This window comes from Lepidochelys olivacea (assembly GCF_965140295.1).
Source record: "Lepidochelys olivacea isolate rLepOli2 genome assembly, chromosome: 2".
NCBI classification, from domain to species: domain Eukaryota; kingdom Metazoa; phylum Chordata; order Testudines; family Cheloniidae; genus Lepidochelys; species Lepidochelys olivacea.
The window spans coordinates 48,958,605-48,984,670 of record NC_140412.1 but is presented as its reverse complement, the minus strand read 5'-3'; the positions used below and the strand labels follow the sequence as shown (position 1 = coordinate 48,984,670).

Here is a 26,066-nt window from a genome sequence, read left to right as displayed (position 1 = left end):
TTTAAAAACAACTTTTAATGCTTTGGACTGTTTCAGTGTGAATAATTTTCAGTCCCTAAAACTTCTCAGACAGATTCTTGAGGAGGTGAGAACATGAAAAATAAATGTGTCAAATTTTGTGTGAGTTTTTGCATAAATATTTTCCTGATTTTTTTCCCCCTTTCCCTTCCTTCCCCAGCTGTAGTCACATCCTTAACTGGATTTAAATAACCACAGACACACCCACTTATTAAATGTAACAGATTTTAAAAAACACCATTAAACTGTCATGACACTCCCATGTATTTCTTTTCCATTCATTTCTGCATAGTAGGGTTTCTGTGAACAAACCATGTTTTCTCTTTTAGCTAGCCTCCATAACCTATTAAAATAATTCATTATAGACAAAATCCACTATTGCCAACATACACAAAGACATCAGTTGCTTTGATCAAAAAGTTGTGAAACTAACTAGAGTTGGACTAAGCAGTCGTGAGGCTTGCATTTGTAAAACCAACTCTGTTGGGTTTTGGTTTGGCAAGCCAGTGATAGTTTGGAAGCAATTTCCATGTTATCAAAACCATCAAGGTTCTGGTTCTGCCACATCTTGCATTAGACAAACGAAGGCCCCTGTCCTGCAATCTGCTCTGTGTGGTCAGATCCTCCACCTGCATGGAGCCCCACTGGTGTCAATGGGGTTGCCCATGAGCTAAGGGATCTGCCAGCATGGAATAACTTGCAGGATTTAAGCACAAGGTTTTTATAAAATATTACTAGACACATTTTGATTTTTGCAAAACCTGATTCATGGAAGGTGTGTTTAAAATGGCATTTCATGATGAGCTCATGTCCCTCTCTAGACATAAATGAACAATAGTAGGAAGATACTGAAGAGAGCTTCTAAAGTTCTGTTTGCACGTCTCTTTCATTCACCTGTCATGTACAGTTCAGCATGTAGATTGTGAGCTTTCTGGGGCAGGGACTGTTTTATTGGTCTGTGTAGCCCCTAGGCCAATGACCCTTGACTGGAGTTTCTAAGTGTTCCTATTAGACAAATAATAAACCTAAAACAACTTAGTATACAAGAAAGAAAGGAAATACAGTAACACTTTATCCAGGGTCTCCTTGCATTCTGCCCATACCCCTCCATTTCAGAGGCTCCCTGCAACAACTCTCCCAACCCACTCCCTCAGGCCAGGGGTTCTGTGTGTCCTCTGTGACCTGCTCCCTTACAATTCTCCCCACTATGCCAGGGGTATATGTGGCCTCCCATTCCCCAATTTCCTCTATGCCAGGGGTTCTGTCTGACCCAATTTTTAGAGCCTTGCAAATCTGTGGCTACCTGCTTTATATTTCTGGATATCTGCAGACCATGTTTGCAGATTGGATGCAGATATAAATTTTGTATCTGTGCAGGGCTCTACCCCCTTTCCCATATCTGTGTGCCTCCCTTCTCTCATACCAGGATTGTGCATTTTCTCCTTCCCATGGCAGCATCTCTGTGCCCCCTCACTTCCCCCATCCCCAGGTCCCTGTTTTTCCTTCCCTGTTTCTGGGTCGCCCCTCTCCCCTCCCCATCCCTCCTGAGGCCCTGCTTTCTCCTCCTCATCTCCACTCTAGGTCCCTGCTTCCATGCCCACCCATCCAGTTCCCCTCTTAGATCCCTGCTTTTTCCCTATGGCCAACTCCAGTCTCTCACCATACTCTTGCCCCCAACCCAGGGAGGCCCTTCCTCCCCAGCTCCCCACTCCTTCCTCTACAAATACTGGAGTACTGTGTCCAGTTTTGGGCCCCACACTACAAGAAGGATGTGGAAAAATTGGAAAGCATCCAGCGGAGGGCAACAAAAATGATTAGGGGACTGAAACACATGACTTATGAGGAGAGGCTGAGGGAACTGGGGATGTTTAGTCTGCGGAAGAGAAGAATGAGGGGGGATTTGATAGCTGCTTTCAACTACCTGAGAGGTGGTTCCAGAGAGGATGGTTCTAGACTATTCTCAGTGGTAGAAGAGGACAGGACAAGGAGTAATGGTCTCAAGTTGCAGTGGGGGAGATTTAGGTTGGATATTAGGAAAAACTTTTTCACTAGGAGGGTGGTGAAACACTGGAATGCGTTACTTAGGGAGGTGATGGAATCTCCTTCCTTAGAAGTTTTTAAGGTCAGGCTTGACAAAGCCCTGGCTAGGATGATTTAGTTGGTGTTGGTCCTGCTTTGAGCAGGGGGTTGGACTAGATGACCTCCTGAGGTCCCTTTCAACCCTGATATTCTATGATTCAAGCCTGAAGAGTTGCTCCTGGCCAGATTTTCCCAGGATCATCCATTTTTTCTAAGTTTGTGTCCCAGGAAATTACTAAGTCTTCTTAGAACACTAAAAGCCCTGGGTTTTGTTAAATCCATTCCCCTGCCATCTGCCTGCCTTTCCCTCCAGGCTTCCCTTCCATACAAGGGGCCTCCCATTGTAAGATCCCCTGCAGGCAGCACCCCACATGTTCTACTCCGAGGCAGGCTGTGCTTCCTCTGGCCCCCAGGGCACAAACTTTTGGGACCATAGACTCATAGAATCATAAGTCATGTGTTCCAGACCCCTAATCATTTTTGTTGCCCTTCGCTGGACTCTTTCCAATTTATCCACATCCTTCTTGTAGTGTGGGGCCCAAAACTGGACACATTACTCCAGATGAGGCCTCACCAACGTCGAATAGAGGGGGACGATCACGTCCCTCGATCTGCTCGCTATGCCCCTACTTATACATCCCAAAATGCCATTGGCCTTCTTGGCAACAAGGGCACACCAATCCTCCAATTTGTCTAGGGCCCTCTGTATCCTATCCCTACCTGCCACCGTATCTACCACTCCTCCTAGTTTAGTATCATCCGCAAATTTGCTGAGAGTACAATCCACACCAGATCATTTATGAAGATATTGAACAAAACCGGCCCCAGGACCGACCCCGGGGGCACTCCACTTGACACCGGCTGCCAACTAGACATGGAGCCATTGATCACTACCCGTTGAGCCCGACAATCTAGCCAACTTTCTACCCACCTTATAGTGCATTCACCCAGACTTCTTTAACTTGCTGACAAAAATACTGTGGGAGACCATGTCAAAAGCTTTGCTAAAGTCAAGAAACAATACATCCACTGCTTTCCCTTCATCCACAGAACCAGTAATCTCATCATAGAAGGTGATTAGATTAGTCAGGCATGACCTTCCCTTGGTGAATCCATGCTGACTGTTCCTGATCACTTTCCTCTCATGTAAGTGCTTCAGGATTGATTCTTTGAGGACCTGCTCCATGATTTTTCCGGGGACTGAGGTGAGGCTGACTGGCCTGTAGTTCCCAGGATCCTCCTTCTTCCCTTTTTTAAAGACTGGCACTACATTAGCCTTTTTCGAGTCATCTGGGACTTCCCCCGTTCGCCACGAGTTTTCAAAGATAATGGCCAATGGCTCTGCAATCACAGCCGCCAATTCCTTTAGCACTCTCGGATGCAACTCGTCCGGCCCCATGGACTTGTGCACATCCAGCTTTTCTAAATAGTCCCTAACCACCTCTTTCTCCAAAGAGGGCTGGCCATCTATTCCCCATGTTGTGATGCCCAGCACAGCAGTCTGGGAGCTGACCTTGTTAGTGAAGATAGAGGCAAAAAAAGCATTGAGTACATTAGCTTTTTCCACATCCTCTGTCACTAGGTTGCCTCCCTCATTCATTAAGGGGCCCACACTTTCCCTGACTTTCTTCTTGTTGCCAACATACCTGAAGAAACCCTTCTTGTTACTCTTGACATCTCTCGCTAGCTGCAGCTCGAGGTGCAATTTGGCCTTCCTGATTTCATTCCTACATGCCCGAGCAATATTTTTATACTCTTCCCTGGTCATATGTCCAACCTTCCACTTCTTGTAAGCTTCTTTTTTATGTTTAAGATCCGCTAGGATTTCACCATTAAGCCAAGCTGGTCGCCTGCCATATTTACTATTCTTTCGACACATCGGGATGGTTTGTCCCTGTAACCTCAACAGGGATTCCTTGAAATACAGCCAGCTCTCCTGGACTCCTTTCCCCTTCATGTTAGTCCCCCAGGGGATCCTACCCATTCGTTCCCTGAGGGAGTCGAAGTCTGCTTTCCTGAAGTCCAGGGTCCGTATCCTGCTGCTTACCTTTCTTCCCTGCGTCAGGATCCTGAACTCAACCAATTCATGGTCACTGCCTCCCAGATTCCCATCCACTTTTGCTTCTCCTACTAATTCTTCCCGGTTTGTGAGCAGCAGGTCAAGAAAAGCTCTCCCCCAGTTGGCTCCTCTAGCACTTGCACCAGGAAATTGTCCCCTATGCTTTCCAAAAACTTCCTGGGTGGCCCCTTGTATGGAGGGGAAACTCCCAGGGAAAGGCAGGCTGAGGGCAGGGAAACGGGAGGTAGAAAATCCAGGACTTTTAATGTTTTGGGAAGACTTAGTGATTTCCTGGGACACCAACTTAAAGAAAGGACAGTCCTGGAAAAACCTGGACAGGCGGCAACCCTACTGGAGGGAGGGTAAAGTGCTTCTCCTTGGGCCCGGCTCAGGGTGTGGGGGGCTGTGGGGCCTGTCGATGGTTTCATGAGGGAAAGGTGGGCCAGGTCTGGGTATGAAGGGCCCACAGAGGTGCTGGAACAATTTTTATAGTGGGGGTGCTGATGATGGAAACCATCTATTTGGTGTTTGTTATTACAATTTCAAGTCAGAGAGTGCGGCAGCTGCCCTAGTTCCAGCACCATAAGGTGCCCATTGATGTTTTAGTCCTCTCCCCTCATACTCCTTTGTGTGTCACCATTTTAAATGTTAGAAGGGTGTGGAAGGAATGAGCGGCACCAAGCCCCACCCTCTCATGGAGTCCCAGACAGCCCTTCCCCTTGCCCTGGTTTTCTGTACCTAGGAGAGGGGCAACCCTACAGACCCTCCCTATAAGATTCTTTTATTTTTGGAATCCAGGCTTCAGCTGATTTCCATATGTGGCAAGTTAAGCTGTTGCCTCTGATCTCCTTAGAAAGATTCCTCTGTCTACAGAACCAGGCAGTCTGGGGGACCTGATTTTTGCTGTGAATCAGAATTTTCTGGTTTCAGAGTAACAGCCGTGTTAGTCTGTATTCGCAAAAAGAAAAGGAGTACTTGTGGCACCTTGGTTAGTCTCTAAGGTGCCACAAGTACAGAATTTTCTGGTGTTCCAATTTACACCAGAATCAGTAGAGTTGTGCCTATTGGTCCTTAGAACATTCACTAAAATCTTGGCATAGATCAGATGCAGCATTCCAAAGTTAATGCATTACAAACAAAAATATCACTGAGTGTTAGACCTTGCTTTCCTCGGCCAATTATAAGTTTTCTGCAGTGGTTGTGGTTTTTATAAATCATTTTAAGGTCCTTGTCGCACATTGAAAAAGACAAGTTCCAAATTCAAATTTAAAATTGCTAAAACCAAAACGCAACATTTTTACATAGAAAATATGAAAAGGAGCAAAGATTAGATGCAACCTTTGCTGTGTTCATGTGTGTGTATGTGGCAATTTGGTTTTATTCAGTACATAGTGTAAATTCCATTTTAAAACTTTTCAGTGTGTCTATACACAGTAATATTTAAATATCATTACAGCTGCAATTGTCTTGTTATTCCAAGACTTAACTCCTATTAGAATGCTGATAAGATTCTGAATGCTAGACTGTTCTCACTGTCCCTGCTGTGAAGAGACTGCATATACTTAGCCCCCAAGAAGAGATTGCCATATCTCAGCAAAAAGTTATTCATAGAAATAACCCATTGTTTTGTTATAGGTGGGGTGAGAAACAATATATTAATGGACAAGCCAGACTAGTACCAAATCCTTATCTGAATCATTAGGAAACAGACATTAAAGTTTCGGTGACTGAGTCATCATTCAGCTACACAGCACATAGGCCATCTCCCCTTTTTAGACATAATGCTTAGATGTCACTAAGGAATCTACGTCTGCCTACTAAGGAAGCTATGTCTGCCTACTCTTTATTAGTGTCCATCACAATTAATTTTTTTATATTTCAAAATCAGAGTGCTGACATGCAAAGCCCCAAACAGGTCATTTTTCTTGCTAATGGACAAACAGCATCCATGGAAATTTCCAGGGGTGAATACTATCACTGCTAGGAGCTAAGTGACTCATCCAACAAGATAATAAATTGATTTGTTCTTTCGGATGAGATTCACAAAAAAGACAGGAAGTGCTGCATCATGAGTTAAAAGCTAATTTAATACAGATGAATTGGAAGATGGATACAGTACACTCATGACCCAATCCTGTAAATGCTTACACTTGTGAGTAGTTCTGCTGGCTTCAGTCGGATTATGCCCATGACTTATGTTGCTCATATATGTGTTTGCAGGACTGAGCCCTTATACTGCAAGCTACTAGTGGAAAAATCCTCTGTCCCCCACAATTTTTGTATAGTATTGAATACACTGCCAGTGCTCTAACAATTTAAAAAAAATTAAACTGTCTCTAATGCAAGCATTTATTGATCTGTTATAACCATAACAGTGCAGCTTTTGTGAAGTGTGGGTTGTCTGGGGTCATGTGTGCATCAGCCTTTACATACACAAAATGTAGCATCTGATCCATAGTATGTCCATTCAGGGCATTCCAACATGCATACTCACGACTTCTAATCCTCCAGAGGAGCAATCATCCCCTTATTATGCTTTGACTCTTAGTGGGTAATAAATAGATATTCTATGAAAAACAAAATATAGTGGGCAAAACAGGGCATACCTACAGGAGTTAAGAAAAATCTACTTCACAGGCTGACTCTTCTCTCCTGTTAATTAAGCAGTACACGCTTTTATTGTTTCACAAGCATATTGTTTCACAAGCATGTTAACCATGGTGACACAACTCAAAAAGGAACAGCAGACCTATAATCACATACAAAGCAATGGCACAATGAATGCGCTTTACCTGGGTTTTTATTGTTGATCTGTTGATTCACATTTAAATTGCCAAGTTATTTATAAGATTTCCAATCATTCTAGTGGGAGTATTTGTGTCAAATATATTCTTTCTAGAGGAGTGTGCATTACTATTTTGCTCATTTATTCCTAAGAGCTCTCTTGCTGAAAACCAGGAAATAGTTAATCTTCTCTATAAATAGCAGGTCAGGGAATGACTGCTTCTTTGTATTCTGGATAGTTATAAAGTATGATGAGTAAATGTAAGCAGGAGGAATTTTCATCTGGCTCTGTGAACATATGCATAATGGTTATAGTTCAAGCATACTCCTTTTCCAAGATTTGCATTTATTTTTAACTTAAAAATGACAACAAAACATAAATTGAAGCTGGAACTTTCTCCAAGCTTGGTTGCATTACTAATAAATGGGATGATGAAGCGAGCAACAAAAGACATTGTGGACAGCGTAAAATGGATTAGCTGAGATGAGTCACTGGACCTGACTTTGCCAACAACATTGCTTTATAAGTATGCTGCAGAATGGAATTACTGTGCTTACAGAAGTAGAACAGTGAGCAGCAAAACTGGATTGAAAGTAAATGCAGAGAGAACCAAGATTATGAAGGTAGGAGGTTGGGCAACAGATGCAAAGCTGTATGTGGATGGAAAAGAAAATCTAACAGAGTTCCGCTATCTAGGGAGTGTGGTGACATTTGAAAGTGGCTGTGCTTAAAGATTTTCCTATGAAATTAGGAAAAGCAAACACCACTTTTGGAAGGATGAACAATATCTGGTCAAACAGAGGTCTCCACACCAAACTAAAGGTCAGATTATACCATTTGATTACAGTGAGCTCAGTACAATACAGTGCAGAGACTAGCCAATGCTAGTAGCTAACAAAGAGATTGGAGGCTGCCCATCACAGATGGCTCAGAAAGATACTACACATGTCATGGAAAGACAGAATAACAAATGTAAGAGTAAGGGAGCTCACAGAGCAGGACATGTTATAAAATATCATACAGAGAATGCTCAGGCATCTGGGTCATATACTCCATATTAATGATGGGAGAGATGCTAAGGAGTAGCTGAGGGTGGCAAGAGAAAGTGAGGAAGGCCAAAGGAAGAACTGGTGGGAGACAGTGACAGAGGATATTCAATGTGCTAGTTTCAACTGGGAAGAAGTACCATGACTAGGGAGTGATTGTAATCAGTGGGGGACTGCCCAATATGTCAGTGGCACAGGAGGAACTGAGGTCTAAAGTAATTCACTGAGGACAGCAAATTGCTCTTATCAGTGCTTGAATTGAGGGTGAGGTGGGTGGGAATAGCTAGATTCTAGAGTACAGGTGAAGATTCTAGATAGCTAGAGTACAGGTGAAGTTATCAAAAGTGCATGATACATGAGAAATTTCATTTGTGGTGGCATGCTGATGGTTGTCATAGAATTATAGGAGATAACAGTAATATATTCAGGTTCTTATATTGTGTCATTACCATGCTATCTGAGGGCCTAATAGAGAACTGTAATATAATAGACTTGGAAAAATTAAATTTTAATAGTAAACATCAATTTCACTGTACACACACAAACCAACAAAAATTTTCAATCGATATTTGGAATTTACAGAGCAAAAATGTTATTTGAAAGCTTATTTTGATTTAAGGTTATTTACTTTGTCAACATCACATTTTAAAATATACAATCCATGTTATAAAGCTTTAATTCTTTTGAATCTAAATGTCTACTGTCATTAAATAAACAATAGCTGACTCCCCCCCCCATTAATTCCCACAACTGTGAAATATAAATAAAAATAGGAAAAAAAAAGCTTTAAAACCATACCTTAGTACAATTGTGAAAATTGAAATTGATAAAAATAAAAAATGCTTATAGAAACATTCAATCTATCAAAATTAAAGTTAAATTCTGCCAAGCCTAAGTACAGGACACAGCAGTGTAATGTTATTACCAGATGTCAAGAAGAAAAATCCACAATCTTTTATAGTAATTACTTACTTAGCATCCTCATCTTTGTCATTATTGGGCTGTTGACTCTGTTCCTGAATTGTCCCAGTTGGTTCTGCTGACTTTTCAGTCTTTCGGGACACAGGTGATTTTGCTGGAGCTGTGTCTACATCTGAAACAGACAGTAATATTTAAATCACTATTTTAGAACAGCTAATGAAAAAGGGCATCTTAGATGCTATTGCTGCTTTTATGGACAAGTCCACAAGTTACATATTTGGGAGCCTCAGTTTTCTGAACAACTTCCTGCATAGATTTGATTTAATAGCAGTTACACCGAAAAGGTTGATGATGAGTGTATCCTGTGGAAGAAGTCTATCATTGCGGTTTATCAGTTTAGATTTGTTGGTAGCTCTCAAAACAACAATGATAAGTTCAAACAACTAGGACACCTTCAGTGTTATAGGATGGTTGTGTATATATGACCATCAGATCATATAGTTTGAAAAATCCAGGATGGTAAAACAAAGAGAAGATTCCACCTGTCTTCTTTGCTTTTGCATGGTTCACATTAGGGAAAATTCATACGAAAGCATTTTGTTTTTAATTTAATCTTCTCTTGCCTTAGCCTGAAGAACAGACCTGCCTGTCTCCTGAGTGAACCACTGTTTAAATGTCACCTAAAAATGTGTACATGTAGAGCTTTTTGTTTTTTAAAGAAAAACGGAATTTACAATTCACTTAGTTTTAAAAGGAAATTGGAGCTAGGTTTTGCTTTTACGTTTGAATATTGTAAGTTCCCCTGACCTTTATCCTATGTAATTCCTTTCTCTAATTAGTCTTAGTTGATATTTTAATTTTCATACTGAAAAATCATCTGACAATGGACATGATCCCAGCCTTAATAAATACTGTAAGTGTAATGTGATAGGGAAAAAGCCTGGCAGCTAGATCATAACAAATCTTGAGCCTTTCTTGTGTATATACTGTATTCAATTTTAAGATGCAAGGGAGTTGAGGAGAAAAAAAAGTCAAGCCACACATAATCTTTAGATAAAAAAAGATTAATTTTATGATGAATGTTAATCTCTGTGTACAAGAGTTGGTGTGCATCAGTATGGCTTTTCAGAGGTGCACAGCCATTCACTGCAGTGAACTGTCCAGTTCCCAAGTCACAAAGCCATTGTTTGCAATAGTATTTGAAAAGAAGCCCTAATGTAAGAAAGTAGGGCAGTTTGGTGACTAAAAACAGAAAAAAAACTAAAAAACTAAAAACGACGCTGAACTGGACCATAGTGTGACATTAACTGGTCAGCAAACCTCATCTTAACAGGAGAGGAGACTAGGATACCACAGTTGTACACAAGGCAGCTTAATTTAATAGATAATTTTAAAACCTACATTCACAATTTAACAAGCAGGGAGAAAAACAATGCATGAATTCTAAACAAGGTAAAGAAGTTACTCTTTGAGCTGATACCTATCAGTTCTCTTAGGGCCAGATCCACGAAGGGATTTAGGTATCTCAGTCTCAGTCCACTGGGATCCACAAACTCCCCACTCAGCTGGTGCCTCAGCCTGCAGATATCTAAATTCACTTGAAACCTAAACTTTTGCTGTAAAAGCTCTGTAAGCACCTCAATTTTTGCATCAGGGCATGCATGTTGCTGCCTCACTCTAGGCATCCAAATGCCTGAACCCCAGCGTGATCCCAAACCATGGGAATAGAGGTGTTCCTCTGCCTTTCTTGTCTGCCTTTTCAGTAGGCATACTCAGGGGCTGCCTAACTCCACATATAATCCCTGGAGAAGGGGATGACCTCCCTTTATAATCCAATGGTTATTACACTCACCCAGGCTCTGAAAGATCCTAGTTCAATCTCCCCCTACCCCCCGGAGGAGAGATTTGATCTGGCATTCCCCACCTCTCAGGTAAGTGGCCTAACCACAGGGGTACTCAGATATAGGAATCTCTCAGTATCTCTTGTTGAAGCTGTTCCTCTTTAATTGGGCCAGAGAGTGAGAATCAGTCTATAATCTAGTGATTATGGCACTAACTAGAGAGCTGAGAAACCCCTCTTCAAGTCTCTTCTTCTCAGGCAGAGTGAAGAACTGAACTGAGATCTCATGCATTCTGGGTAAGTCCACTAACCTGTGGGCTAAAGGCAGGTCCTGCTCCTTATGGTTGTTTTGTGTGGAGTTAGGCCGGCACCTAACTTCTCATAAGAAATAACTTAGGGTATGTCTACACTACCCACAGGATTGGCGGGCAGCGATTGATCCAGTGGGGATCGATTTATTGCGTCTAGTATAGATACAATAAATCAATCCCCTAGCGCTCTCCCGTCAACTCCTGTACTCCACCTAAACTGTTCCTCTCCAGGAGAAGGTTCCTGGCTGTGAATTGTAAGCTGAAACAGGCACCTCCCTGCAGCCTGAATTTAGGGGCTGAACTTGGTGAACACTCCTTTCTGCAGCGGTTAGCTCAGGCATCACCCTACCTAGCATGTTGGCTTTTGTGGATGTTTTTAGGGGCAAGATTTTTAAAGGTATTTAGGCACGTAGTGGAATTTTCAAAAGCACCTAGATGCCTAAAACTCATTCATTTCAAGGGGTGATTGGTGCCTAGATGCCTTTGAAAATCCTACTAGGCATCTAAATAATTTTTTAAAAATCTGACCTGAGATGCCTCTCTCTCCCCATGCATTGTATAGGGAGCTTAGGTGCCTAACTCAGGCTTTGTGGATCCCATTAGTGTTTCAGTGATTTTTCTAGGCACCTAAACATCCCTTTGTGGATCTAGCCCTCAGTTACAGGTCTTCCTGTGAATGCTGAAGAACTGGAGGGTCAGGGGACTGAAGGGTATCTTCCCCCATGCAGAGGCACAGCTTACATGCAACAAAGCTCACAAAAAGTAAGAAACAAATTGGAATAAGCCAATGCTATTTAACTGAAGTTCATAGATTCCAAGGCCAGAAGGGAGCACTGTGATAATCTAATCTTACCTCCTGTATAATACAGGTTATAGAACTTGCCCAAAATAATTCCTAGAGCAGATCTTTTAGAACATCCAACCAGGGTTTAAAAATTGCCAGTGATGGAGACTCCACCATAACCCTTTGTAAATTGTTCCAATGGTTAGTTACTTTTACTGTTAAAAATGTATACCTGTTTTCCAGTCTGAATTTCCCTTAAACTTCCAGCCATTGGATTGTTATATTGTTCTCTGTTAGATTCGAGAGCCTGTTATTAAATATTCATTCCCCAAGAAGGTAATAATAGACTATAATTATTCAACCCTTAACATTCTCTTTGTTAAACTAAATAGATAGATTCAAAGAGCTCAAGAAAAGGAGTACTTGTGGCACCTTAGAGACTAACAAACTTATTTGAGCATAGCTCACCTTAAGTGATCACTCTCGTTACAGTGTGTATAGTAACACCCATTGTTTCATGTTCTCTATGTATATAAATCTCCCCACTGTATTTTCCACTGAATGCATCTGATGTAGTGAGCTGTAGCTCATGAAAGCTTATGCTCAAATAAATTTGTTAGTCTCTAAGGTGCCACAAATACTCCTTTTCTTTTGCAAATACAAACTAACACGGCTGCTACTCTGAAACCTGTCAAAGAGCTCAATCACTATAAGGCATGTTTTCTAACCCTTTAATCATTTTTGTGGCTCTTCCCTGAACCCTCTCCAATTTATCAACATCCTTCTTAACCTTTGGGCACCAGAGCTGGACACAGTATTCCAGCAGTGGTCACTCCAGTGTCAAATACAGAGATAAAATAACCTCTCAGCTCTTACATGAGATTCCCCTATTTATGCATCCTATGATTGCATTAGCTCTTTTGGCTACATCATAACACTGGGAGCTCATGTTCAGCTCATCATCCACCACACCCTGAAATCTTTTTTAGACTCACTGCTTCCCATGTTAGAGTCCCCCATCCTGTAAGTTTGACCTATATTCTTTGTTCCTAGATGAATACATTTATATTTAGCTGTATTAAAATGCATATTGTTTGCCTGCAGCCAGTTTACCAAGCAATCCAGATCATTCTGAATCAGTGACCTGTCCTCTTCAATATTGACCCTTTCCCCAACTTTTGGGTCATCTGCAAACTTTATCATTGATAAGTGCATATTTTTTTCAGGTCATTGATAAAACATTAAATAGCGTAGGGCCAAGAACCAATCCCTAAGAGACACCAGTAGAAACACGTATACTTCATGATGGGCTAATGTAGTGCCCATCTTTAAAAAAGGGAAGAAGGAGGATCCTGGGAACTACAGGCCAGTCAGCCTCACCTCAGTCCCCGGAAAAATCATGGAGCAGGTCCTCAAGGAATCAATCCTGAAGCACTTACACGAGAGGAAAGTGATCAGGAACAGTCAGCATGGATTCACCAAGGGAAGGTCATGCCTGACTAATCTAATCGCCTTCTATGATGAGATTACTGGTTCTGTGGATGAAGGGAAAGCAGTGGATGTATTGTTTCTTGACTTTAGCAAAGCTTTTGACACGGTCTCCCACAGTATTCTTGTCAGCAAGTTAAAGAAGTCTGGGCTGGATGAATGCACTATAAGGTGGGTAGAAAGTTGGCTAGATTGTCGGGCTCAAGGGGTAGTGATCAATGGCTCCATGTCTAGATGGCAGCCGGTATCAAGTGGAGTCCCCCAAGGGTCAGTCCTGGGGCCGGTTTTGTTCAATATCTTCATAAATGATCTGGTGTGGATTGTACTCTCAGCAAATTTGCGGATGATACTAAACTAGGAGGAGTGGTAGATACGGTGGCAGGTAGGGATAGGATACAGAGGGCCCTAGACAAATTGGAGGATTGGGCCAAAAGAAATCTGATGAGGTTCAACAAGGATAAGTGCAGGGTCCTGCACTTAGGACAGAAGAACCCAATGCACCACTACAGACTAGGGACCGAATGACTAGGCAGCAGTTCTGCAGAAAAGGACCTGGGGTGACAGTGGACGAGAAGCTGGATATGAGTCAACAGTGTGCCCTTGTTGCCAAGAAGGCCAATGGCATTTTGGGATGTATAAGTAGGGGCATAGCCAGCAGATCGAGGGACGTGATCATTCCCCTCTATTTGACATTGGTGAGGCCTCATCTGGAGTACTGTGTCCAGTTTTGGGTCCCACACTACAATAAGGATGTGGAAAAATTGGAGAGAGTCCAGCGAAGGGCAACAAAAATGATTAGGGGTCTGGAACACATGACTTATGAGGAGAGGCTGAGGGAACTGGGATTGTTTAGTCTGTGGAAGAGAAGAATGAGGGGGGATTTGATAGCTGCTTTCAACTACCTGAGAGGTGGTTCCAAAGAGGATGGTTCTAGACTATTCTCAGTGGTAGAAGATGACAGGACAAGGAGTAATGGTCTCAAGTTGCAGTGGGGGAGGTTTAGGTTGGATATTAGGAAAAACTTTTTCACTAGGAGGGTGGTGAAACACTGGAATGCGTTACCTAGGGAGGTGGTGGAATCTCCTTCCTTAGAAGTTTTTAAGGTCAGGCTTGACAAAGCCCTGGCTGGGATGATTGAATTGGGGATTGGTCCTGCTTTGAGCAGGGGGTTGGACTAGATGACCTCCTGAGGTCCCTTCCAACCCTGATATTCTATGATGTTTCCCTGTTAACCATAGCATTTTTGAGACCTATCTGTTAGCCAGTTGTTAATCTCTTTAATGTGAGCATATTCTTGTGGGAACATGACAGACTCCATCGCTAACCTTTCTTCTATCACTGTGAGGTTCAAATTTCTGAGAATTTTTCAAAAATAAAGCCTCTCATACAACATTTCTTCAGAACCTATTAAATACAATCCAAAGGATGTTAGTTTATTTTTTCAGTGGAGCACACATGACTTCTGAGGACAACTCCCATTCATGCTAATGATACATATATTAAAATAGACCCAACTACATAGCTGCATTTTTTTCCCACTGCATTCACCCGATGAAGTGAGCTGTAGCTCACGAAAGTTTATGCTCAAATAAATTGGTTAGTCTCTAAGGTGCCACAAGTCCTCCTTTTCTTATAGCTGCTAGGGACTTTTCTGTCCAAGTTTAATTTAATTTAATTTAATGGAAAATAGCTAATTTGTCAAAAAGAAAATTGACATTTCCCACAGAAATTTCCCTTAAACAATCAAAAATCTGAAAATTTTAGCCAGTTAACAAAATCCTGAAATTTAGATCAATGCTTCCCATTCCCCCACATTCACCTAAACTTTTTGTGTAGGGGTGGGTAGGCTGAGATTTGGGGAAATGGACATTTTCAAAACAGCTCTACTCAATAGTTTTGGTTTGGACTCTTAAAACAAACAGAAAAACTGTTTGTATGGATTAATGTTTAGAATTTTTGTATCTGGACATGAACTCAAGTATTTCCAGAACAAGTGAACTTATGACATTAGGATATAATGTCTATACTGTACTCCAGTGGAAGGGTTGTGTCTTGCACTATTAAAGGTGCTGTCATTAGGACAAGCTGTTAAACCAAATTCTTTCTGCTTATGTCTTGCGGAAATTCCAGACAAATACTAATAATCCCATGATACTTCTTGCAAGGAGGTAGAAATAACCCTAGTAACTGATAGGTTTCAGAGTAACAGCCGTGTTAGTCTGTATTCGCAAAAAGAAAAGGAGTACTTGTGGCACCTTAGAGACTAACCAATTTATTTGAGCATAAGCTTTCATGAGCTAAGTCTCTAAGGTGCCACAAGTACTCCTTTTCTTTTTTCCTAGTAAGTGAGTCACCATTCCTCCTTCCAATAAAACTTAACAAAACCAGCTGCCAGATAAGCTATATGTTCATCCCTTTCCCAGTCCTTGGTGCTCAAGGTGGGCCAGGACTGAGTGCACTAGACTCTTTGTATTCCCTATTCTCTATCGGTATGGTTGCCAGGTGTCCGGTTTTTGACTGGAACGCTCAGTCGAAAAGAGACCCTGGTGGCTTCGGTCAGTACCGCTGACTGGGCCATTAAAAGTCTGGTTGGCTTGGGGCTGGCAGGCTCCGTACCTGGCTCTGTGTGGCTCCCTGGAAACAGTGACATGTCCCTTTGCTCCTAGGCAGTGGGATGGCCACGGAGTCTCCTTGAGCTGCCCGAGGTGAGCGTTGCTCAGAGCCTGCACCCCGAAACCCCTCCTGCACCACTGCCCCAGCCCTAAGCTCCTTCCTGCATCCAAACTACCTCCCAGAACCTGCACCCCCTCCTGCACCCCAACCTCCTGCCGAGCTCCCTCCTGCACACAAACTCCTTCCCAGAACCGTGCCCCAACCTCCTGCCCCGAGCCCTCTTCTGCACCCAAACTCCTTCCTGGAGCCCATGCCATGAACCCCCGCCCCAGCTCCCAACCCCTTCCTCCACTCTAAATCCCTCAGACCCAACCCCACCCCAACCAGAGCCCTCAGCCCCCCCCACACACACCCTAACCCCCTGCCCCAGCCCAGAGCTCCCTCCTGCACCCTGAACCCCTCATTCCCATCCCGGAGCCCGCATTCCCAGTCCCCAGCCCGTACCTCCTCCCACACCCCAACCCCCTGCCTCAGCGCAGAGGTGTGCAATTAGAAAGTTGGCAACCCTAACAATCGGCCATGCAAAAAGGGCTTCATTAGAGCTGACCTGCTCTCACTTACAGTAGGGGCCAGATAAATCTGTGACTGCCCCAGAATACAGGAAGCATAAAGGTGTCTTAAAAGTAAACTCAGGAATGGAAGAACTCAGAATCAGACCCTTAATGTCCCTGCTGAGTGTCAGCTGTTGCTGAGTGGGTTAACAGAAGCAGCATTTGTAGGGCTCTGTGTTTGTCATGGAGGTCACGGAAGTCACAGATTTTCTGCAACCTCCGTGACTTCTGCAGCGGTCAGCGTGGCTGACCCCAGGGCTGCCCAAGCAGCTGGCTCTGGGGCCAGCTGTTCAGGTAGCCCCAGGGTCAGCCACATTGGCTGCTGCTGGAGCCGTTTTGCAGCCAGCCGCTCAGGTGGCCCCACAGCCAGTCACAGTAGCTGCTGCTGGAGTGGCCCCGGGGCCAACCACACTGGCCACTGCTGGGGCCGTTGGCCCCAGGGACTCCCCAAACAGCGACTGGTGCAGCTGGCCCCGGGGACCACCTGAACAGTGGTCCCGGCGCGGCCAGAGCAGCCGCAGCTCAGCAGCCCCTGGCAGCTGGTTGCAATGGCCCTGTCCCCCCCCCCCAGCAGCGGTCCCCCAGATGCCCTCCCCAATAGTGGTCCCCAGGGGTGGTCCCCCCACCAATGCTTCCCCCCCCCGAAGATTTTGTCAGGGGTATTTATAAGTCATGGCTAGGTCTTAGGATGTGAATTTTTGTTTATTGCCCGTTTATTGTCCATGACTTTTACTAAAAATACCCATCACTAAATCGTAGCCTTAGTCATTTGCCTCCAAATGTCACTGTACTGCTAATAACTAACATCATTCCATAAAGGCCTATGAAACACTGTGGGTGTGAAAGGTATAATATTAAAACCAAACCCTACCCTATGTTTGTGTGTCTAAGGTGCACACCTGGCAGGATGGAGGTGGAAGTCTAAATTGAATGCTATGGTCCCTCTGGAACCGTGGCAGGTTCCAGAGGGTAAGGGTGTTTAGAAAGGGTCTGATATAAGGTCTCTGAGCTGCATAGGCCCTGAGCCCTATATTATGCAATGCAGGCGTATGCCTCAGTGGCTAGCATAGCATGGTGCTTTTTCTACCTCTGGCATGGATTAGGAGTCTGGCTTCCTGCCATGGTCCCAGGGCAGGCCTGGGAGCAGAGAGAGGGCATTCCCCGCATACCCACCCTCTGGTTTGTATGACACAGGGTGGAGATGCCCAGGTCAAGCCTGCACTGGAGTGGCCTGGCCTAGTAGGTCGGGGAGTGCTTCCTCTCTGGTTGATTAGTTTAATAAAGTTGTGGCCTCTGCCTTCAACCAAGTTCTGAAGCATGTATCTCATTGATTTCATGGTTAATGATCCTGCATCATTCTCTCCCCATTCACACCAGTGTAATCCCATTGACTTCCATGAAGTTACTCGTTTAACTGAGCACAAAATTTGGCCCTTAAAATATGCAGATTTTTCTTTCACGCTGGAAAGAAACTATTGCTGCTTTTTAAACCTCTCATACCTAGCAATGGTGTCGTTAGGTCAGGCATGAGCCATATGGTAGGGGCTTTGTGGGGAAGCTTGGTCTGCCTCTACCTATTCTGTGGCGAGTGGTCTCCAGGGCTCGCAGACTGACTCTTCTCATGAATAACAAATTCAGACAAAAAATTATAAAGGAAAATATTTATTGTTCACCCCAATACTTGAGTATAACTCCTCCCAACCTCCTCCCAAACAAAAAAAACAAACAGCTTCATAGAGATAACTAGAAAAAAGGTGGAATGTAGCCAAGAAGTTTACATGACAGACCATGAATTGCAATATATTCTTGAATTTAGGTCTCCTAGATAACTTACTGACTGCTTTTATCTAAGGGAAATAATTATTAATTTCCAATCTGTGTTAAATAAGCTGAGCAAGGCTCCCTGACACAGGGCCACCTGGTATTTGCTACGCACATAGGAAGTGGTCTTATTAGTAAGCATTTGGCCAAAGTGCAGCTGCAGATTCCATGATGATAATGGCATTTATTTATTCTCTTCCCCAATTTTTACTCCTCCAGTGGAGATGATGCTGACCAACTGCTGCAGGAACCAGCTAGAACAGCCAAAAGATCTCCCCCCATAAGTGTAGTATGATAAGCTTGTTTGATACTACCCTGCTCCTCTTTCATACATTTTCCTAAAACATTTTTTATCTGACGCTACATTTCACTGCTTTGGAAAGCTAAGGAATGTCTACTTTGTCAGCCTTTCCCTTCCCTTTGATTTTTTTTTTTGGGTCACCTTTGCAATATTGCCAAACACCAGGGTTCAAAAATCATGTCTTAAAAATCGTGAGTTTTAAAAATGATACATTTTAGGTTCTTTTTATTTGCTTTCTGTTTTATGAACTTTCAGGATTCACATTTTCCAGGTTTTTTTCCCTCTGCAACCAAAAGGGCTAAAAATGTAGGTTTTTTTTTTTAAAATGAAAGCTAAAATCTAACATAATGACCTGACTCCAGGAGCTGGGGCTTAAATAGAAGCACAAAATATTGTGAGACTAGTCATAAAATTAAAAGTTGGCAACGCTTTGTCTTTAGTTTAAACTTTTCAGGTAAGGGCTATTGTTATCTCTGCACAGTACATACCACACTAGGGCCCTGTTCCTCTTTAGTGCTCTTAGGCACTACTATAATACTATCAATAATAAGTCCCGCTCAGTGTTCTGGTCTAAGTCCTGTTCTCAGAGGTGGTTTCAGACATAGGCAAACTCTTTGGGCACCATGTTGTAAGGGGAATCATTGCTATGACAACCACTTCCCCTCTTTTCTTAGGTATTCACTCCTAAATACAGACAATGCCTGGCAAATGGGGAGTGCGCCATCAAATGGTACTGCCCCTGAGGGGGACATAGTTGTCTCACTTGAAGGCCTGGTCCCAGGCAATGGGAGCAGGTTGAATAGGATCTTGGGCCACCGGCCCTAAAAATCTTTGCACTAACTGGGTGCTCTGAGGGTAGCAGGAAGAGTAGGGGCTGGGCTAAGCAGGCCAGCTGGCCATGAATATTATCATGCTCACTTCATCCCCAGAGCACAGGAGGAGGTAGAAGCACCAGGAATTTGAGTTATAAGTAGGAAAAAAGGTCCTGATTTGCAAAGGTGCTGAGGTGTGGCTCCTCTCAGCCTTTCAGTGCCTATCCTTGAGGCACCCAGCTGCCTAGTGGAATCCTCAACCCAAAGCTAGGTGCTCAGGTTCCCTATACCATGCATGGGGAGAGTTAAGTCCCTAAGCAAAGGATCCTCGGAAGCCAGCAAGTTAAGCAGCGGGTGGCCTAAGCTAGCCAGGAGTGAAATGATGAGGAGAGGGTGGCGAGATCAGGGGTTTAGGTGCTAAGCAGCTGACCTGGTATGCCTGGCTGATGAGTAAGAGATAGGCACTGCCTCCCTCCCACTTTGATCCCACTCAGGATTCTCAGCCATGAACCTTCTTGTGGAGTTAGGCATCTAAACCAGATCAGCCACTTAGATAGCCTCTGTCCTAGCAGCTAAAACAGGCTCATGCTCAGTACCTCTCTCTTGCTCACCTAATGTTTCTCTGTGCCTCAGGCTGTATTTTGTGCTGGTGTGGTGTTGCCCCCTCCGCCTGCTCCCAGCCCTCCTGCCACAGGATCTGATGGGTACCTAAAAACAGCCATCCTGGGTCAGACTAATGGTCCATCTTGTCCGTATCCTGGCTTCCGACAGTGGCCAATGCCACGTGCTTCAGAGGGAATGAACAGAACAGGCAATTATTGAGTGATCCCCTGTCATCCACTCCCAGCTTCGGGCAAACAGAGGCTAGGGACACACAGAGCATGGGGTTGCATCCCTGATCATCTTGGTAAATAGCCATTGATGGACCTATCCTGGATGGGTATCAGGTGTTAGGGTGCTCAGAACATGGCTACAGGATTGACCCTGGCTGGGGAGATAAGCGTTCTGCTGCCTGGTTTGAGAATCTCACTTCAGGGAGTCTGGGGCTCGAGCTCAGGCTCATTAGCAGTAGGACAGAATCAAAGCTTCGGTGGCTGTGCAAATGCTGACCGGCAGAAGTTTAGGCACCTACCATTATGGGTAGCAGCTGGTTCTGAAAATGTCAGTGATGCCTACAATGGTGGGCAGGGGCAGACAGGCATGTGAATGCCTTTGAGGGTCTGGGCCAAAGCATCTGGATTTTTTTTAAATAGGCAAAAAATGCTTCTCCTACCTTTGCAGTCAGATAACTAAGGAATAGCTGATTTTTTTTCTACTTTAAAAACTGTAAGCTCTTCAGAGCATGGACTGTCTTCCTATCTTTTTGTACAGCACCTAGCACAGTGAGGCCTCAATCCTGATTGGGGGCTTTTGGGCACCACTGCAACACAAATAATAAATAGTAATTCTGCGAAACTTCAGCCTGACGGGTAATGTTTTTGAGACAATTATGTGACTAAAAGCAGGGCGTTAGAATGGAAGTCAGATTGGGTCAGCTAGGCACATCCCTGGGATGGATGGATTCTGCCTCAGGAAGCACAGTCCCTCTTGGAGGTTCCCAGTGCTCAGAAGGCCCCATACTCTAGAATGGTGCAACCTCTTCCCCATGTATGCCCAGCCAGTTCCACTGCACAGTACAGGCAAGACTGGAGCGAAGACTTTCCTTGTCCTTTCTCCCTTTGGGATGGTGGATTCCAAGGGAGGTGTGGACACTCTGCCTGATTTACAGTTATTCCTGGGCCTTGTGTGAAAGAACACAGTTGCACAGTTTAGACCCATATGATCATAGCGCGACATTTCATTTTGAATCAGCTGTATGTTACATTTAACTGGCTAATTCTAAAAGGGCAACGTGCCTGCTTATATTTTTTTTCTTCGGTGGGGGGAAAAAAGCTGCATCACAAAAAACAAGTACAGTAGGTGCTCCATGTTCATTATAAATGTACAAAAATGTGTTTTGCCATCATACCGCTACAGACATTTTTTCTTAAAGGAGCATTTTTAATCAACTTTATCCTTATGCTTAAGAAATCGCTTCACCCTGAATGACATCTTACTAAATATACTAAACTCATGAAGTCTGCAAGTACCAAACTTCTAAACTTTATTACTAACATTAATGTTGGCAGTTTTTACTTAGGAACATTTATTCTCTTCCAAACCCTCAGTATAAGAAATTTAATTGGACTGAACGGTCTCTCAACAATTGAGGGAAACATAGAAGAGAATGAGTAACAGGGAAAAAGCCCCATACAAAACAAGATGCAAAGATATTTTGAATAGTTCCTTCTTTGTTGAATAAAACATAGTTTTAATGGTTGCCGGGAAAACTAGTGCAGATTTATAACTGATAGCAAAGGATAAATCGGTTTTTAGTTCCTAGAAAGATTAAAATGTTGGCCAACTTAACTATGCATGGTAACACTTTAAAAGGACAGTTTGAAGTGGAAACTAAATTGCATTATCAGAGCCTAGCTGCCGGAGGCTGAGTATTGGCAGATTGGGCAAACTGCTTTCTAAATAACAACATTTCCTTTGAAGTATAGTTCAGAACACTCAAAGACAGAATGTTTAGCATTCCCACTTTTTGCTAACTGCAGCATATTATGCCTAAATAAGATTTTAAAAATCTTGCCCTGGTATATGACATATAGAGCAGGTTCATAGCAGAGAGGGAGGAAGCGTGATCTTGTGGTTAGGTACTAGAGTGGGACTCAGGAGATCTGAGTTCAATTTCCTTCTTTGCCATGGACTTCCTGTGTGATCTTAGGCAGGTCACTTGATTGCTTTGTGTCTCAGTTTACGTACCTCACTTGGGTTATGTGAGGATAAATCCATAAATTCTTGGTAGATGTTTAGATAATATTGATACAGGGGCCATAAAACTATCTAGATACTCTTAGTAAGTTTGAGGAAGAGGGAGCTTGCTATTAGAAACATTCTGAAAGAATCCTCTCTCGGTATGGTAATCTACACACTTGTATGACTTCCCTGGAGAGGAACTTTGATTCTATGAATGTTTGAACAAATAATCTAAGTGAAGAAGGCAGGTAGAGAAATTAATGTGCTGAAGTGGAACAATCAGCAAATCAGACAGTCTTAAATGAAGATACAAATTCAATCTTCCTCCTTAGCAGCTATCACTGCTCAGAGCAATGTTCCAATTAAAAATCAAGTCTGGTTCCATAATGTACACACACAAAAACAGGAATCTACTCTGAAGAGAGAAGGTTTATTGTCTTAGCCTTTAGCTTGCCACTGAGGTGAAAAAGAAGACATTAAACAACATTTCATAGCAGCAGGAGTGAAAGCAAGTAGATTAAACATAGTCAAGCTCCAGGTAATCTTTAATGATAAAACATACATTTTATGGGACTAAAAGGCTGCATTTTAACTGCTGGAAAAATTCAGTGAAGAGTGTAAAGGAAAAGAGGATCAGGAATTAGAATGATATTTAAAAGGCTCTGAGACCTCGTTCGCTGAGCTGTATCACATTAGCACTAAAATACTATACTTGCTAAGTTTCAGAGTAGCATCCGATGAAGTGAGCTGTAGCTCACGAAAGCTTATGCTCAGATAAATTTGTTAGTCTCTAAGGTGCCACAAGTACTCCTTTTCTTTTTGCGTATACTTGCTAAGTATTCCTTAGAACATCAGCCATATTTTTTAAACTCCTGGACTTTGATATTCTTTGGGGATGCATTTTTCGGATGCGCCCAAATGAATTAGTCCATTGTCAAAAATGTCTAAGTCACTTCAGAGCCAAGTCCCATTGGATGCTAATGGGATGTAAGCTCTTAGGTGACCTAGGAACATAAGTCCCATTTTCAAAAGCATTTAAGTCACTTAGGTGCTTTTTAAAATTTTATGCTGGGATTTGTGAGCAGAAAGTCTGACTAAAACAAAAGGTAAATACTTTCTGTACAAACACTAGTTGTTCTTCCCTTTCAGGGAAGTGTAAGTGCTTTGTGAAAAGCAAGATTCTCTTTTGAAACTAATCGCTTGTTGCTCGGAAAACATCAAATTACTATGGTGGCAGTAAGGTTCATAGATAGGAGAATGGATCTTTATTTTGGAGAAAGAAGTAAAAGAGTTAAGGATGGTGTGCAGAGCAGAGAAGAGGAAAATGAGCATAGCTGAGAAACCACAGACCTAGATGGACTGGTTGGAAGGGTGGGGAGAAGGAGATGGAGTAATGCTGGAGACAAGGTGATGGTCAGAGTCCGAGAACTCAGCAATATAAAGATAGAAGGGAGCAGTTCTCAGTGAAGAAATGATCAAGTGAGTGGTCACTTTGATGAATGGGAGAATTGATCCAAGGCTGAAGGACAAATAAGGAGGCAACGGCTGAAGGCAAAGGCTAATGGGTAGGTGGAATGTCATCATGGAAGCTGAGGTCACTAAAGATGAAGGTGGAAGATTGTGATGAGTGCAGTATGGAGCGTCATGAGTCAAAATCAAAGAAAGTTGAGAGGGCAGAATCAGGTGGATGGTGAATAACAGCATGGGTGGGGAGAAGACAGGAACTGGGTGGAGTGTTGTTCAAAAATGGAGAAGTGAGGGAAAGAGAGGGAAAGGAGAATCCCAATGCCTCCATGGTTTTCCTTTAGTGACTATTTGGGGTGGGCATGTGTAAGAGGTACTCAATGAACAACAGCTGGGAAGACAGTGTTAGAGATAGGGATCCAAGTTTTAGTGAGTGCCAGGAGATGGAAGGAGCAAGAGATGATGGTATTGGGTTTATCAAAGGTAAATAAGACTAACCTGATTTTTTTTTATAAGAACTGTTGTTGTTTTTAGACTGAGGAAATGCAATACATCTAATCGTTCTGGACTTCAGTAAAGCATTTAACACAGTACCACATGGGAAATCATTAGTTAAACTGGAGAAGATGGGGATTAGTACAAGAATTGTAAGGTGGGTAAGGAGCTAGCTAAAGGGGAGATGGCATCACTTGGTGCTGGGAGGAGAATTATCAGGTTGAAGTGGATTTCCTCATGGATTGGATCTTATTTTAAATTTTCTTTAATGACCTTGGCACAAAATGAAGGAGTGTATTAATGAAATTTGCTGATGACATGAAGTTTCATCAATGGAAGGATCGTCAATACAGAGGAGAACTGGAATATTACACAGGAAGAAGTGCATGACCAACAGGACAGTAATAATAGAAATGTGTAAGGTCATGCACATGTAACAAAATTTTTTTCCCATAAGTATGGGGCTCATCAGCAGGAAACAACAGAGGAGGATAAAGACTGCATGCATTAGTTGATCACAGGATGACTATAAGCCACCAATGTAATACATCCATAAAAGAACCTCGCTTAGAATTGCATAGGTATCAGGTGAGATATCAGGCAAGGTATTTCCAGTAGAGATAGGGAAGCAGTAATGCCACTGTACAGGGTAAGATCTCATCTGGAATACTATGTACAATTCTAGTCACCCATGTTCAAGAAAGATAAATTCACAGTGGAACAGGTACAGAGAAGAGCTACTAGGATGATCAGGGGAATGGAAGAGTCCATCTTACAAGAGGATACTAAAATAACTTGGCATGTTTAGCCTAGCAAAATAAAGCATAAGAGGGGATATGCTGCTCTCTATGAATACATCAGAGGGGAGTAAAGACCAGGGAGGAAGAAGAGCTATTTAAGCTAAATAACAATGTTGGCACAAAGAACTGGCCACGAATAAATTTAGGCTGGAAATTAGAAGGTTCCTAGCCAGGGCTGGATTTAGGGGCAGGTCACCCAGGCGATTGACTGCAGTGCTGGGTTTGGGGTGCTGTTTTTGTTGTTAGTGACAAAAGGGAAAATACAATGTCTGAAGTAAAATGTTTCAGAAATCCCATATGTGGATTCATTTTTCACTAATCTCCCAGAATGTTCTGGACCTTTGTAGAATTTCATGGAACCATCCAGACTTTCAGAGAACTACATTTTCCTTGAACCTCCTAGAATGTTGTCAGCCATGCCCTCACTGGCATGTAAGAAGCAGGGCGTCACCAGTCAGTCAATGAGATGTCAGAACAAAGTGAAGTGAAGTGAGAGCCCAGCTGCGATATTGTGAATCTTGTTTTACTGTGTAATTGTGAAAGGGTTCTTGTGTTTTAAGACTTGAAGAGTTCAAGTAGTGACTAATAAAGGACAAATGCAATACAAATAAGATATTTAAAAAAGTTCACCAAATGGGGCCACGGGAGTCCCAAAGATGCTTCTCACCTGGGGTGCCATTTGGTTTAGAGACAGCCCTGTTCCTAGCCATCAGAAGAGTGAGATTCTGGAACAGCCTGGCAATAGGAGTAGTGGAGGCAAACAACCTAACTAGTTTTAATATGGAGACTACATTTATTAATGGAATTATATGATGGGGTAGCCTACAATAGCAGGGGACTGGACTTGATGACCCATAATAGACCCATAAGGTCCCTTCCAGTTTTAAGAAATCATGGATGGAGCTAATGTTTTAAGCTATGGAATGGGCATTCCAATGGGAGGAGAAGGAGGGAAGGTCAGAGGTTGGAAATGGGTA

The 26,066-nt window shown here is 43.0% G+C and overlaps 1 protein-coding gene across 1 annotated transcript in view; it reads right to left on the bottom strand.

Annotated features, from left to right (window-relative positions):
* The window catches only part of CNGB3 (cyclic nucleotide gated channel subunit beta 3), a gene marked incomplete at both ends in the record, with an annotated part of 120,046 nt that overhangs the window by 80,567 nt on the left and 13,413 nt on the right, over positions 1-26,066 (bottom strand). Inside the window, one exon of the mRNA XM_084619329.1 lies at positions 8,960-9,080. Coding sequence (XP_084475455.1) covers positions 8,960-9,080 — 121 coding nt within the window. The remainder of the gene's footprint in view (positions 1-8,959; positions 9,081-26,066) is intronic.